The 10,343-nt window shown below is 35.9% G+C and overlaps 2 protein-coding genes across 3 annotated transcripts; one reads left to right on the top strand and one right to left on the bottom strand.

The window, feature by feature from the left end:
- Window positions 1–11: 11 nt before the first annotated feature.
- Window positions 12–5,624, bottom strand: DNMT2 (DNA methyltransferase-2). 2 transcript variants are annotated; one of them, XR_015239001.1, is made up of 11 exons: window positions 5,495–5,624; window positions 4,304–4,448; window positions 4,102–4,212; window positions 2,383–2,476; window positions 2,140–2,258; window positions 1,896–2,018; window positions 1,293–1,617; window positions 1,108–1,179; window positions 897–962; window positions 737–801; window positions 12–338 (listed from the first exon to the last, which is right to left on the bottom strand). XR_015239001.1 is itself a non-coding variant. In XM_086672697.1 (11 exons), exons 2-11 carry the CDS (start codon window positions 4,376–4,378, stop codon window positions 254–256), a joined length of 1,158 nt encoding a protein of 385 aa, XP_086528823.1. In that variant the 5' UTR covers window positions 4,379–4,448; window positions 5,495–5,624; the 3' UTR covers window positions 12–253. The 2 variants fall into 2 exon arrangements, 1 of the variants encoding a protein (XP_086528823.1); XM_086672697.1 differs by having other exon boundaries at window positions 1,108–1,202.
- A 505-nt stretch (window positions 5,625–6,129) lies between these two features.
- On the top strand, window positions 6,130–7,165 carry LOC147550585 (uncharacterized). The gene is made up of 3 exons (XM_086671050.1): window positions 6,130–6,282; window positions 6,402–6,536; window positions 6,832–7,165. The coding sequence occupies exons 1-3, from the start codon at window positions 6,220–6,222 to the stop codon at window positions 6,931–6,933; spliced, it is 300 nt and encodes a 99-aa protein (XP_086527176.1). The 5' UTR covers window positions 6,130–6,219; the 3' UTR covers window positions 6,934–7,165.
- The last annotated feature ends 3,178 nt before the right edge of the window (window positions 7,166–10,343 follow it).

Here is a 10,343-nt window from a genome sequence, read left to right as displayed (position 1 = left end):
AGAACCAACAATAACAAAAGGGCCCAAATATACATTAGAAGAATAACCTACAAGAATCTAATTCATATTCATATTACAATAAAAATAAAACTGATATTAAAGAAAAAAAAAAAGATAACATGGAACAGGAGTCGGTTTCATGACGAAGTTTAGTGACACTGGGTTTAGAGGTGTGATCTTTGGTCCCAAACGGAAGGTAAGAAACTTGGAAGAAATAGGTTTTCGAAACTCCATTTATTGTGGATTTAAGTAATCATGATGGTTCAGGCGCACCGAATAGATAACGGAGTAAGGGACCGACCACTGCTATGCTTAGGCTGTTACCCAATAAAGCATACCTACATGGAGAAGCAACATAAAGTTAGTTTAAGAAGAAAGATTGATGCAAACACGAATAATTAAAGGCGAGCTACTTGAACGAGTACAGATTTTTATGAGGAGGCCACTTAATGCAGCACTTACAAAATACAACCTAGTCATTTCTGATAGAACCAATGCTTATTTTCTCGACCACTATACAACAAGGGAAGTCACTTGATCGTCATTTGCAAGATACAACCAAGTCATTATATTATATAACCAGTGCTCAATATCTTGAGAAGTAAAAATGGCGTTATATATAGCATAATACAACCAAGTCATTTATGATTGACAACTAGTTAGAAAAAGAAATATCAAATTGAGTGTTTTAATTTCTATCTCAGCACTACTTAACAGTCGCGTATATATGGCGTACCTTTGTTTAAGGCTTATATGCTGCGGAAAATGAAAATCCTCTGGGAAAGAATGCATATTGGCAACCTAAAGGTTGTATTACAAATACCACGTTAAAAATATATCAGTGGATTTGACAATAGCATGACGATTGAAGTCAGAGATAGATAAGTGTATTTTACCTCCCTAGGTGTGAAATACCTCAGCCCCTGCTCTTTCAATGGGAACTCTTTGCCTTTTGTTTCTGGCTGTTAATCAATGATTCAAGAGCAAGTAACACGAAAAAAGCTGAATGATCAGAGTCTTTTTATGGACATTGCAGATAAAAGAAAAAAGATCCTTCAGCTACTTGCTCAGAAATGAAGAAACTGGAGTTAAGAATAAGAATCCTACTTGTACAGTTGCCAAGAGGGATCCTGTACCCTTCACGTATCGATAATAGCTTTTCGTAAAACAACAACAACGCTTTGAATCGGGATACACAATATCTATGTAAGTTAAAGAATTCTTCTTGGTGTGAATTAAAGAATGCAAATATATTGTATCTAACTCAGAATGACCTTAAATTAAAAGGATACCCATGGCACTTCCCAATTTCTCGATCAAGCTCAATGGAACAACATATTGGCTAGTAAAATTATTGCCAGAATCACAAACCTCTGGAGATGTACTGGATTCGTCAAACAGTTGTGGTTCTACAGTCTCTGTCTGATTGATAGGAGTATTAAATTCAAGAAAATTCTCAATTGGTCTGCATAAATGAAGCCATTTTTCCCATCCTTCGTGTGATTGGTCATGTTCATCCAACCATGTGGTGCCATTTTGTTCCAACAAGGGGCTAGGAGACCAAAGCAACTGGTTGTTGAGCTCTGGCTTTAGAAAAGATAAAGGTCTTCTTTTTGCCTGGGAATATGAATGAGTAAATGAATCAATCAAAAAGTTCAGAAGTATCTATCCGTCTTACTGGAAATACCAAGTACAGGAAAGAAATGCCTTTGCAGTATTACTTTTAGAAATAAAAAACAACATGTTCGAATTTTCCTCGTATTCTCTTTTCACTGTTAAATGAAAAGTATACATATATGATATATAACCTTTTCCAGAACATCTACTCTTACTAAATGAAAAGGAAGGTAGTTACAATAACTGACATAAGAAAGAGAAACAGATTAAAGGGTTACCAAGCAAAAGTACCGAGGTCGAGAATATGGCACACCAAACTGTAATGGACTCAAAATATATTCCTGTGTCGTAAAAGAGGTTTTCTCAAAAATCTCGATCATTTGCTTATGTGTATCTGATGTCTGGAAAAGGACAAAAGAAGATATATATTGGATTACTCTTCACAAGAAGTTCTCATCTAAGTACACTAACTTATCTAGAAGAATTAGGAGTGAGAGAATCTAAAGATGTAAATTTCTGCACCTCAAACCCGACAACATTTTCAACGAAAAGCATGAGTGGAGGGTTTGATAGTTGTGGAATGAGTTCAAGAATATTAAGAAAAGACGTAGCCCGAGCATCACCAGAATCTTTTTGTAGACCTGGGAACAGATAATATACACATTATAGCCCCAAGATACATCGCAGTAAGAAAGAAAGCAAATTACAAAGATGGGATATATCATTGACATTCCACAGAAAAATATATATGGTCAAAATGTGAACCTTGCCGTGTATAGGGTTGACATGGAGGAGAGAGAAGCCATGCATGTGCCCGGTAGTCATCCAGTACAGCAGCAGTTAAACATTGAATATTGCCCTGTGACGGCATTAATCATTTGACAGTCAAATCCAAAAATTAGAAAATATAGTAACTGGGGATGAAGACATGAATAACTGGCCAAAAAACATTTTAATAAGTAAACCAATATCATCGATTTTATATGTTAAGAATGAGAATCAATAAACACCCAATGGAAACCTCTTACTCAAGAAAGAGTAAGCTATTTGTTATCTTAGGTGCAGAAAATATGATCATGTCAAACTTCTGCCAGCAATTTTTCAAGTTATCTAAAGTTGCAGGATTGATGGTATCTCAATAAACTTCAACTCAGAGAAAATAGACACTTTGTTTATGAAAGTAGCAAAAAATCTTACAAATCATTAAGATGAAATTTCTCGAAACAGTAACAGGGGTCGTTATAACTAGTTGTTTAATCCTTTTAACCAGGCATACTCTCGTCCAAATGACCCTTTATACCCTTGCCAAAGTCTTGAATGCCACGGATATCCCCGTGCATGGCCTAAGGAAGCTTGCTGGCACTCTTGCCCTTCTTCGACCTCGTCTTCGGCCCTACGGCCTATACGCTCGTGCGTGCCATCCTAGCACTCGTCACGCCATACAACATGCTCAAGAATATGGACGTAACATACTCCTCCACTTGTAATGTCGACGTCCTCGTCGACTAAGTTTGGAGTACTTCAATCTTCTGCCTCAACTCCGATGCTACTACTGCACCTTCATGTCTTCGGCATACCGCACTTCCGTGCAAATTACACAGTCTCATTGTGTAGGCATCCCGCAGGATTACTTTAGTCTTCTGCTTTGCATCCTCTGATGCGTTAGGATAATGGTCTACTCTACCATTCATCCATGCTCGATGTTGCTCTCTTTGGCCTCAAATGTTGGCTCCCCCTCTGGTCCGCCCCTCCGTTGCAGCCTCTGCCGCTCCTCGAACTCAGGTACCTCACCTCCTCGGCCAAACAAAGTATTAAAAAACAGACTTGTTTTTTCATGGACTCCAAGAGTCATTACATTCAATATGGTACGGATACATCATGAATAAGCCCGATAACTACCATCATCAAAGACATTAAGTTTGTGCCTTTGTGGTCACCCAACTCAAAACCAATTGACAATTAGTGGAGAGGGCCTACACATTTTATTCTTGGTTGCTAGATCCCCTTTCTCCTATGTGGGACTATTCTCACGCACCCCTCACGTGTGGCGTTCTTTGAGTCGAACATGTATGTCTTTTTTTTTCTTTTCAGGTGACGTGAAGCACGTGTAGCTTTTAAACTTATCACGTGTGGTCCTAGCTCTTATACGATGTTACGTTCGTGGTCATTCAACTCAAAAGTCCACCTCTACCGTGAATATAACGTGAGAACTCCGGGTTTTTGGAGTAAAGGCCAAGCAGTAGTTGGCTTCAAAAACAGACTTACCACCCAGACATGGAAAATTTTCTAAGTCCCATCAACTACAATAAACCAGTTGAATATTAAGTAAATTTGGACGAACCCATTGTTTGAATGTTAATAAAAATGATAAGAATTTCAGTAGAAATCACAGTGAAAGGTTTTGAGTCTATTCCTAAAAAAAAGGTTATTCTTTTGAGTGTCAATCAACATAGAGTAAAAATCAAGGGAGGGGGAAGAGGAAACCTGATAGGGTCGATGACCAAAATTATGTTGATAAACATCATTTGCTTTGTCATTGATATCGAATGCTTCTACCATTTCTGCTTCAATTCCAGCTTCCGTCATTGAATATCTCTGTATGAGATAACCAAAACCAACCATAAGAGAGCGAGAGAGAGAGTAAATAGAGTATCAAAAGATTAGGGTTTCCATAAGGATGTCTTACCATGCCCCCAATGCCACTGTAGAATTCTAGTACTCTCCATGGCTTGTTTTCGCCTTTCCTCAAACCTTCCCCCATTTCTGTGATGTTTTAGGGCGGGAAGGAAGGAGCCAATTACGTCATTCAAAATTATGTAGTAATTTACTATCTGCATTGTATAATTATATACATTAGGACGAGTAAAAGAGATTTCTATCCAGTCAAGATGAGAATCTTCAATCTATTAATGACATCAGTGAAAGAAGGTATATCAATTTCCTAACAAGTTGGACTATGTTTTAGACAATTTTTCCAATTATACTGTATTTAGTTACACACAATCAATGGGAGAAGGATTTTACAGGTAGTCTCTGGAGTAGACTCTAGATGAAAAAACTTCATGCATTTAACGATAACTCAATCTTTGTTTAATATAGTTTAACACGAGGGATGGCTCTAAATAGAGCAAGTAAATTAAATTATTAATACTAAATTTGCCGAATCTCAATGAATATTAAGATGAACATTACTGATGAATTCATACTGAAGTCTTTATTGTGAAGGAAAAGTGAATGATTGTAGTTCAACAAAACAAAGAAACTGCACGTTTTGGAATCAAATCGAAATAACCAACTAAGGAAATACCCATTTGAAATCACTAAAATTTCTAAGGTTTAGACAACCCATGTCCAAGAACTTAAAAAAAATAATTAAGAATTTCATTCTTCATGTGGTCTCCAACTCTAGAAGTAAGCTAAATTAAACAGGAAAAAAAAGGAGATTCATTTGGAATATAGACTGAACTGTAACATAATTTAAAACCTTAAGGAATAAATTCAACAAGACTTGCCCCATGAAACTCATTAAAATTAAGTTAACATCTTAATTTTTGAAGAAGAAAAAACAACCTACCCCTAATTACCTCAATTTAAGTAATTCCTCTACAATCCATAACACAAAACCCTAAAACTAAGTCAAAGTACCACAAAACACATCAAGAATGAACATAAAATTTGACGTATCTAAATCAAAATGATTATTGGGGTTTTCATTTCAAGAGAATTACCAAAACAAAATGAGATAGGTTTTTGATATATCAGGTTCGGTTCGAACCAGCTGAGTAGGGAGAGAGAGAGAGATAAAAAATCTTTCAACTTTGAAGTCGGTATTCGACAGAGAGAGAAAGAGAAAGAGAAGAGAGCAAGAAGAGATTACCAGATTATTCGGCTGTGGAGAAGAGAGGCGTTGGCTGGAAGGGGGAGAATTCGTTACTGTAAGAGTAAAACCCTATACCCTCCAGGTGCTCTTAGAAGAGTGGGTAATTGAAAAAAGAACAAAAAAAAAAGGGGGAGAATGTCTTTTGACCAAAATTTCCAAATTTTACCCATTTATTAGAAGAGTGGGTAATTGAAAAAAGGAAAAAAAAAAAAAAAAAAAAAAAAAAGAAAGGGTTTATACGCACCTCGCCTTTTATTGAGCCACACACACCTTCACTCCTGGTGCTTTTACGAGCAAGGCATGATTGAGGGTCTCAGAGTGAGCCTAATCTATGTTACCTTTGAACAACATGGGCTCGGAATATTACGAGACACACCAGTAATGTCAAAAGTGAAGGCGGGCATGAGAAAGAGAATACTGTGTCAGAATGGAGTGTCTACTTAAATTAAGGAGCAAGTGTGGTAGAAATAGTCAATGAGAGATCACCATATTGATTCAAACTAAAGAAACAATACTCCTGTTCAAAAGGAATTTTCCTTTGATCTCCAACCTAATTTGACATGCCAATTGTCAATAAAAGAAGGAATATATATGAACTATAAATACCCTTCCAGTATGACCAGTTAGGATCATCAAACCTAAAAGAAAATCAAATTGTTCAAGTCTCCTGTGGTGTAACTTTTGTGATCTTAAAGAGAGAGAGAGAAAGAAGAAAAAAAGAAATGGAAGGTGGTCATGGTCAGCAAATGAGACACAAGGCTGGGGAAGCTGTTGGTCAAGCTAAGGTGAGAGATTTTACTAAATATTATTCATTACTTATGCAAGAAATGAAACTTTTTATTTTATTTATTTAACATATATTAATGTGTTAAATGATTTTGTGTTGGGTTCGCTATATATATAGACGAAGAAAAATGAGTTGGTCAACCAAGCCTCTCATGCTGCTCAGACAACTAAAGATAAAGCATCTCAAACTGCCCAATCTGCTAAAGAATCCTCCCAAGAGGCCAAAGATCAAGCTTCAGGTTTCCTTCAACAGGTAATATTGCATTTCATTGAATTCAACTACGAACTCTGCACGTCCACTATCCTTGCTGAATTTGGCGGGAGTATATGGGCAGACAAAATGTAAGGAGAGATGATAAATCCACATATCCCCGAGGGGATTCAGTCGAGATAGTGGCAGATATTTTATTTCATATTTCTAATTTTCAGACATATTTGATGTAAAGAATACTATACATGTCAAACGACGTATGACATAAAATATATAAAAGAAGCAACCCCCTAAAAACAATTAGCAATCAAATGATAATCTAACTAATGATTTGTAGACTGGGGAGCAAGTGATGAACATGGCACAAGGAGCTGCAGATGCAGTGAAGAACACTCTGGGCATGAACAATGATAACAACAACAACAACACTAAGATGTGATCGATCCATTTAACGTGTGTTTGTCTTTTATGTTTTTCACTTCAAGTTTTGTGCAATCTCGTACTAAGTCATAGATATGATTGTTTTGTAAGAAGAGAGATTGATGACTATTAGACATTCATCTCTCATCTAAAGTGATCAGTTTCAAATCATCAGTGATATTTTTGTTCTGAATGTAACTTTCCTATATATAATTGATAAATTTGACGAAAAGTCAAAAATTTCATGAAAATAGAGGGACTAAAATAGAAGTTATTCTTCTCCTTTTTGAATAAAACCAAATTTCTTCCAGTGGTAGGTAGAGAGGATTCTGCAGAATGATCTTTTGCCCACTTCTATTATCCCATGCTTCTTGATCTTTGAATTATGAACACAGATTTTTAAAAACTACCAAGAAAATCAGAAATATTTTAGTTTGATATTTCAATAATACACATTGAATCTAGATACAATGACAGGCAGTTTTTTCTCTGAGGAAGATTTTGTACTGGGTTAGAGTATTTGATTGACAAATTTATGAATCCTCAGGAAAAACTATATCTGCAAAAATAGAAATTTCTTAAAATTTTGTTGTATCAATAAATTTTATTTTGAATATTGGCGATCATTACAAAGGCATTGATACATTGATACGCCAATATACAAAGGCATTGATAGATTGATACACGATAACTGCCGAAATACTACTGGCGCAAAGCGCAACGAAATTAAATGGTCTAAAGCGTACAGAAACTACTTTATTGATACCCAAGATCCATATCTTGATGACCCATTACACTTCTTTTTATGGGTGCGGCCCATGAGCCTTACTTGTCTTCAAGTTGGTCTTGGGCCGATGTCAAGAGGTGAGGCTTTTGGCTCACACTTATAAAGTGACACCACTTCTTACATTGGACTTGACTACCTTCCCCTCAACAATTGACCAGAAAGACTCCTATAAATTTGAGGGTCGATACCATTGATATGTGTAATATATGGGTCTCACCTCTCTCTAAGTAGTCTTTTGTTTGTTATCTAGTTTCGTTTTGCTTATTTCTCTAGTAGAAAGAAAAGACTTTTTGGAAATAGCGAGTTGCCTTGGTCCAACCAAGAAAGACATGGGATGGGAGGATTTTCAATTTGACACAGACCCCAATATGGTAATTTTAGTGCGGCCGATTTACTCTCTTTTACTATCAATTCACTATAGAACTTGCTTTTCTAGCTAGTTGTCTACTATTTCCAATTGTGATTTCTATGTTATGTATGATTGTGTTTAAGGGCATAGCAGTAGATTCTTCTTTTCGATTAATCAAAATTCACTCTAGAAAATGATGGCTCGAGAGATGAGGTTTTCCCTCTTACAACTAATGTGGGTCTTACATTCCTACCCTCAAATAACAAAAAAAAAATCATTATATTATGAGTTATATCAGTATTTAGATAGATACTTGACTGAGTGTCTTATATGTTTCTCTATGTACACCATAAATTCTTCTCGTTTTGAAATTTACAATTTGAGAACAATACACGGGAGTTGAAATTTGAGTTTTGAACACGAAAGACCCATGATAGGAGGCAGGGGCGGGTCTGTGGGGGTGCGAGGGGGTGCGGCCGCACCCCCTCGATCCTCCCAAAAAAAATATAATAGCAGTAATTTTTTTTATCTGTGGGTATATATAGTGATATATATCTAATGATGTACAAAGATGACATGAACGAGGCTTTGGCATAGTGGTTAGGACATGGGTTATGTTTCATCGCGAAGGTAAGGTCAGGAGTTCGATTCCATAAGCATTTTAAATTTTATTTATATATATAATATATAGCAAAATGGTGTTTTTCTAGGTGGGCCGTAGATTTATGTATGAGATATTCACGTCCGTCTAATTATCATAACAAATTTTGTAATTAGATATAATATCAAAGGTTGTTTATGTCTTAAATTATAACAAGAAAACTGCCCACATCTTCATCTCCCTAAAACCTCTCTTCCAATTCGATTTTAACTACCCACACTCAAAACTATATCTTTTCACCCATAAATCTCTCCCCCACCCATAAGTATCTCTCTCTATCCCATTCAAATATTCTTACTGATGGGCCTAAAAGGTTACCCTAGACAGGTCTACACCCGCAAGTGCACGGGTGTCAAGTTGTAATTTCTCGGTAAGATCGGTTCGTTCCTTAGAGACTAAATCAAACTCAATTTAATCATAAAACTATTGTGATTTTCAAAAGTGGTTTGATTGGTAATATGATTCAAATAAAAAGAATAAAAAAATATAACTCAAAAGAAAACAAATAAGTTGATACTCAGAAAAGGGGAACCTAGGATTTTCGAATCCGTCCACATGATAATCCTAAAGACGATGTATTTGCCTTAGTCAACTAAGTTCTTTATTTTACTCGGGTTCTATCACATGAACGCTCTAGATTCCGGAAGATATTATCAGTGAAAGCAATAATAACTATAATAGATATGGAGATTTTAATCTAAACATTAATTGACTTGCATATAAATCAAAACGATAACATTCTCATTATGGACTTCATCTAAAACCCTAGATAGACAAGATTTAGCTACTAATGCTATAAGAGATAAACATTTATAATTTATACAAATAAAAGAGTAAAGAAACTTAACTTTTCTGTTGTTTCCAAACTAAACAGGGCCTTAGGGAAGTGATTTCCTTCTGTTTTTCCAAGAATTCTGCCAAACGCAACCTCCGGGAAAACGATTTTCTCGTCTTCCCGGAAATGGATTCTCCGAGAGAAAACTATTTTCCCACTGTATTTTCTCTCTATGTTCTATGTTTCTCTCTCTTTCTACTTATAACTCTCTGTAATCTCTTTATCTTTATCTATTTTATCTCTCTCACCAAGAAAACAGAATATTAAAGGAAAATCGAAATCAAAATAAAGGTAATCGTTTATTTTCAAGAACTGAATCTCTCTGTCTCTCTCTCTCTACAATCTCTCTCTCTTCCTCTGTAGTCTCCCTCTCTCTCACAAAGAAGAAGAAACAAAAAGAAAAAGGAAAGAAAACAAATGATAATCAATCAAAAACCGAGAATCAACTCTCTGTTGTTCTCCCAAAACCTCTTTCTCTCTCTACTGTTCTATCTCCTATAAACTGTCCACTTTTCTCTGCTTCTTCTTTTGTTTTTATAGACCTAAAGACAAGTCGAATCTCTCCTCTAACCGACTCCCAATTCAGTTTCATCTTCCTCTAATCTCGGCTTCTCGATTTCCAGCTATATAAGAAAATCGAATTTTTAAATCCCATCATGCTCGGTCATCTCTGATTTTACTCTCTCTCTCTAAACCTAACCAACAATCTTCTTCAATCTTTCTCTCTCTAATTCTGTTTTGATTCCCTCCAAAATCTTCTTCAATCCTTCTCTCTCGGTTTCCCTCTTTAGATTTTA

Source organism: Eschscholzia californica, unplaced genomic scaffold, assembly GCF_041429995.1.
Source record: "Eschscholzia californica isolate CP2 unplaced genomic scaffold, dmEscCali1.0.p SCAF_3, whole genome shotgun sequence".
Classification (NCBI taxonomy): domain Eukaryota; kingdom Viridiplantae; phylum Streptophyta; class Magnoliopsida; order Ranunculales; family Papaveraceae; genus Eschscholzia; species Eschscholzia californica.
Note: the sequence above shows the minus strand (reverse complement) of the source record. Positions and strands in the feature narration are given on the sequence as shown.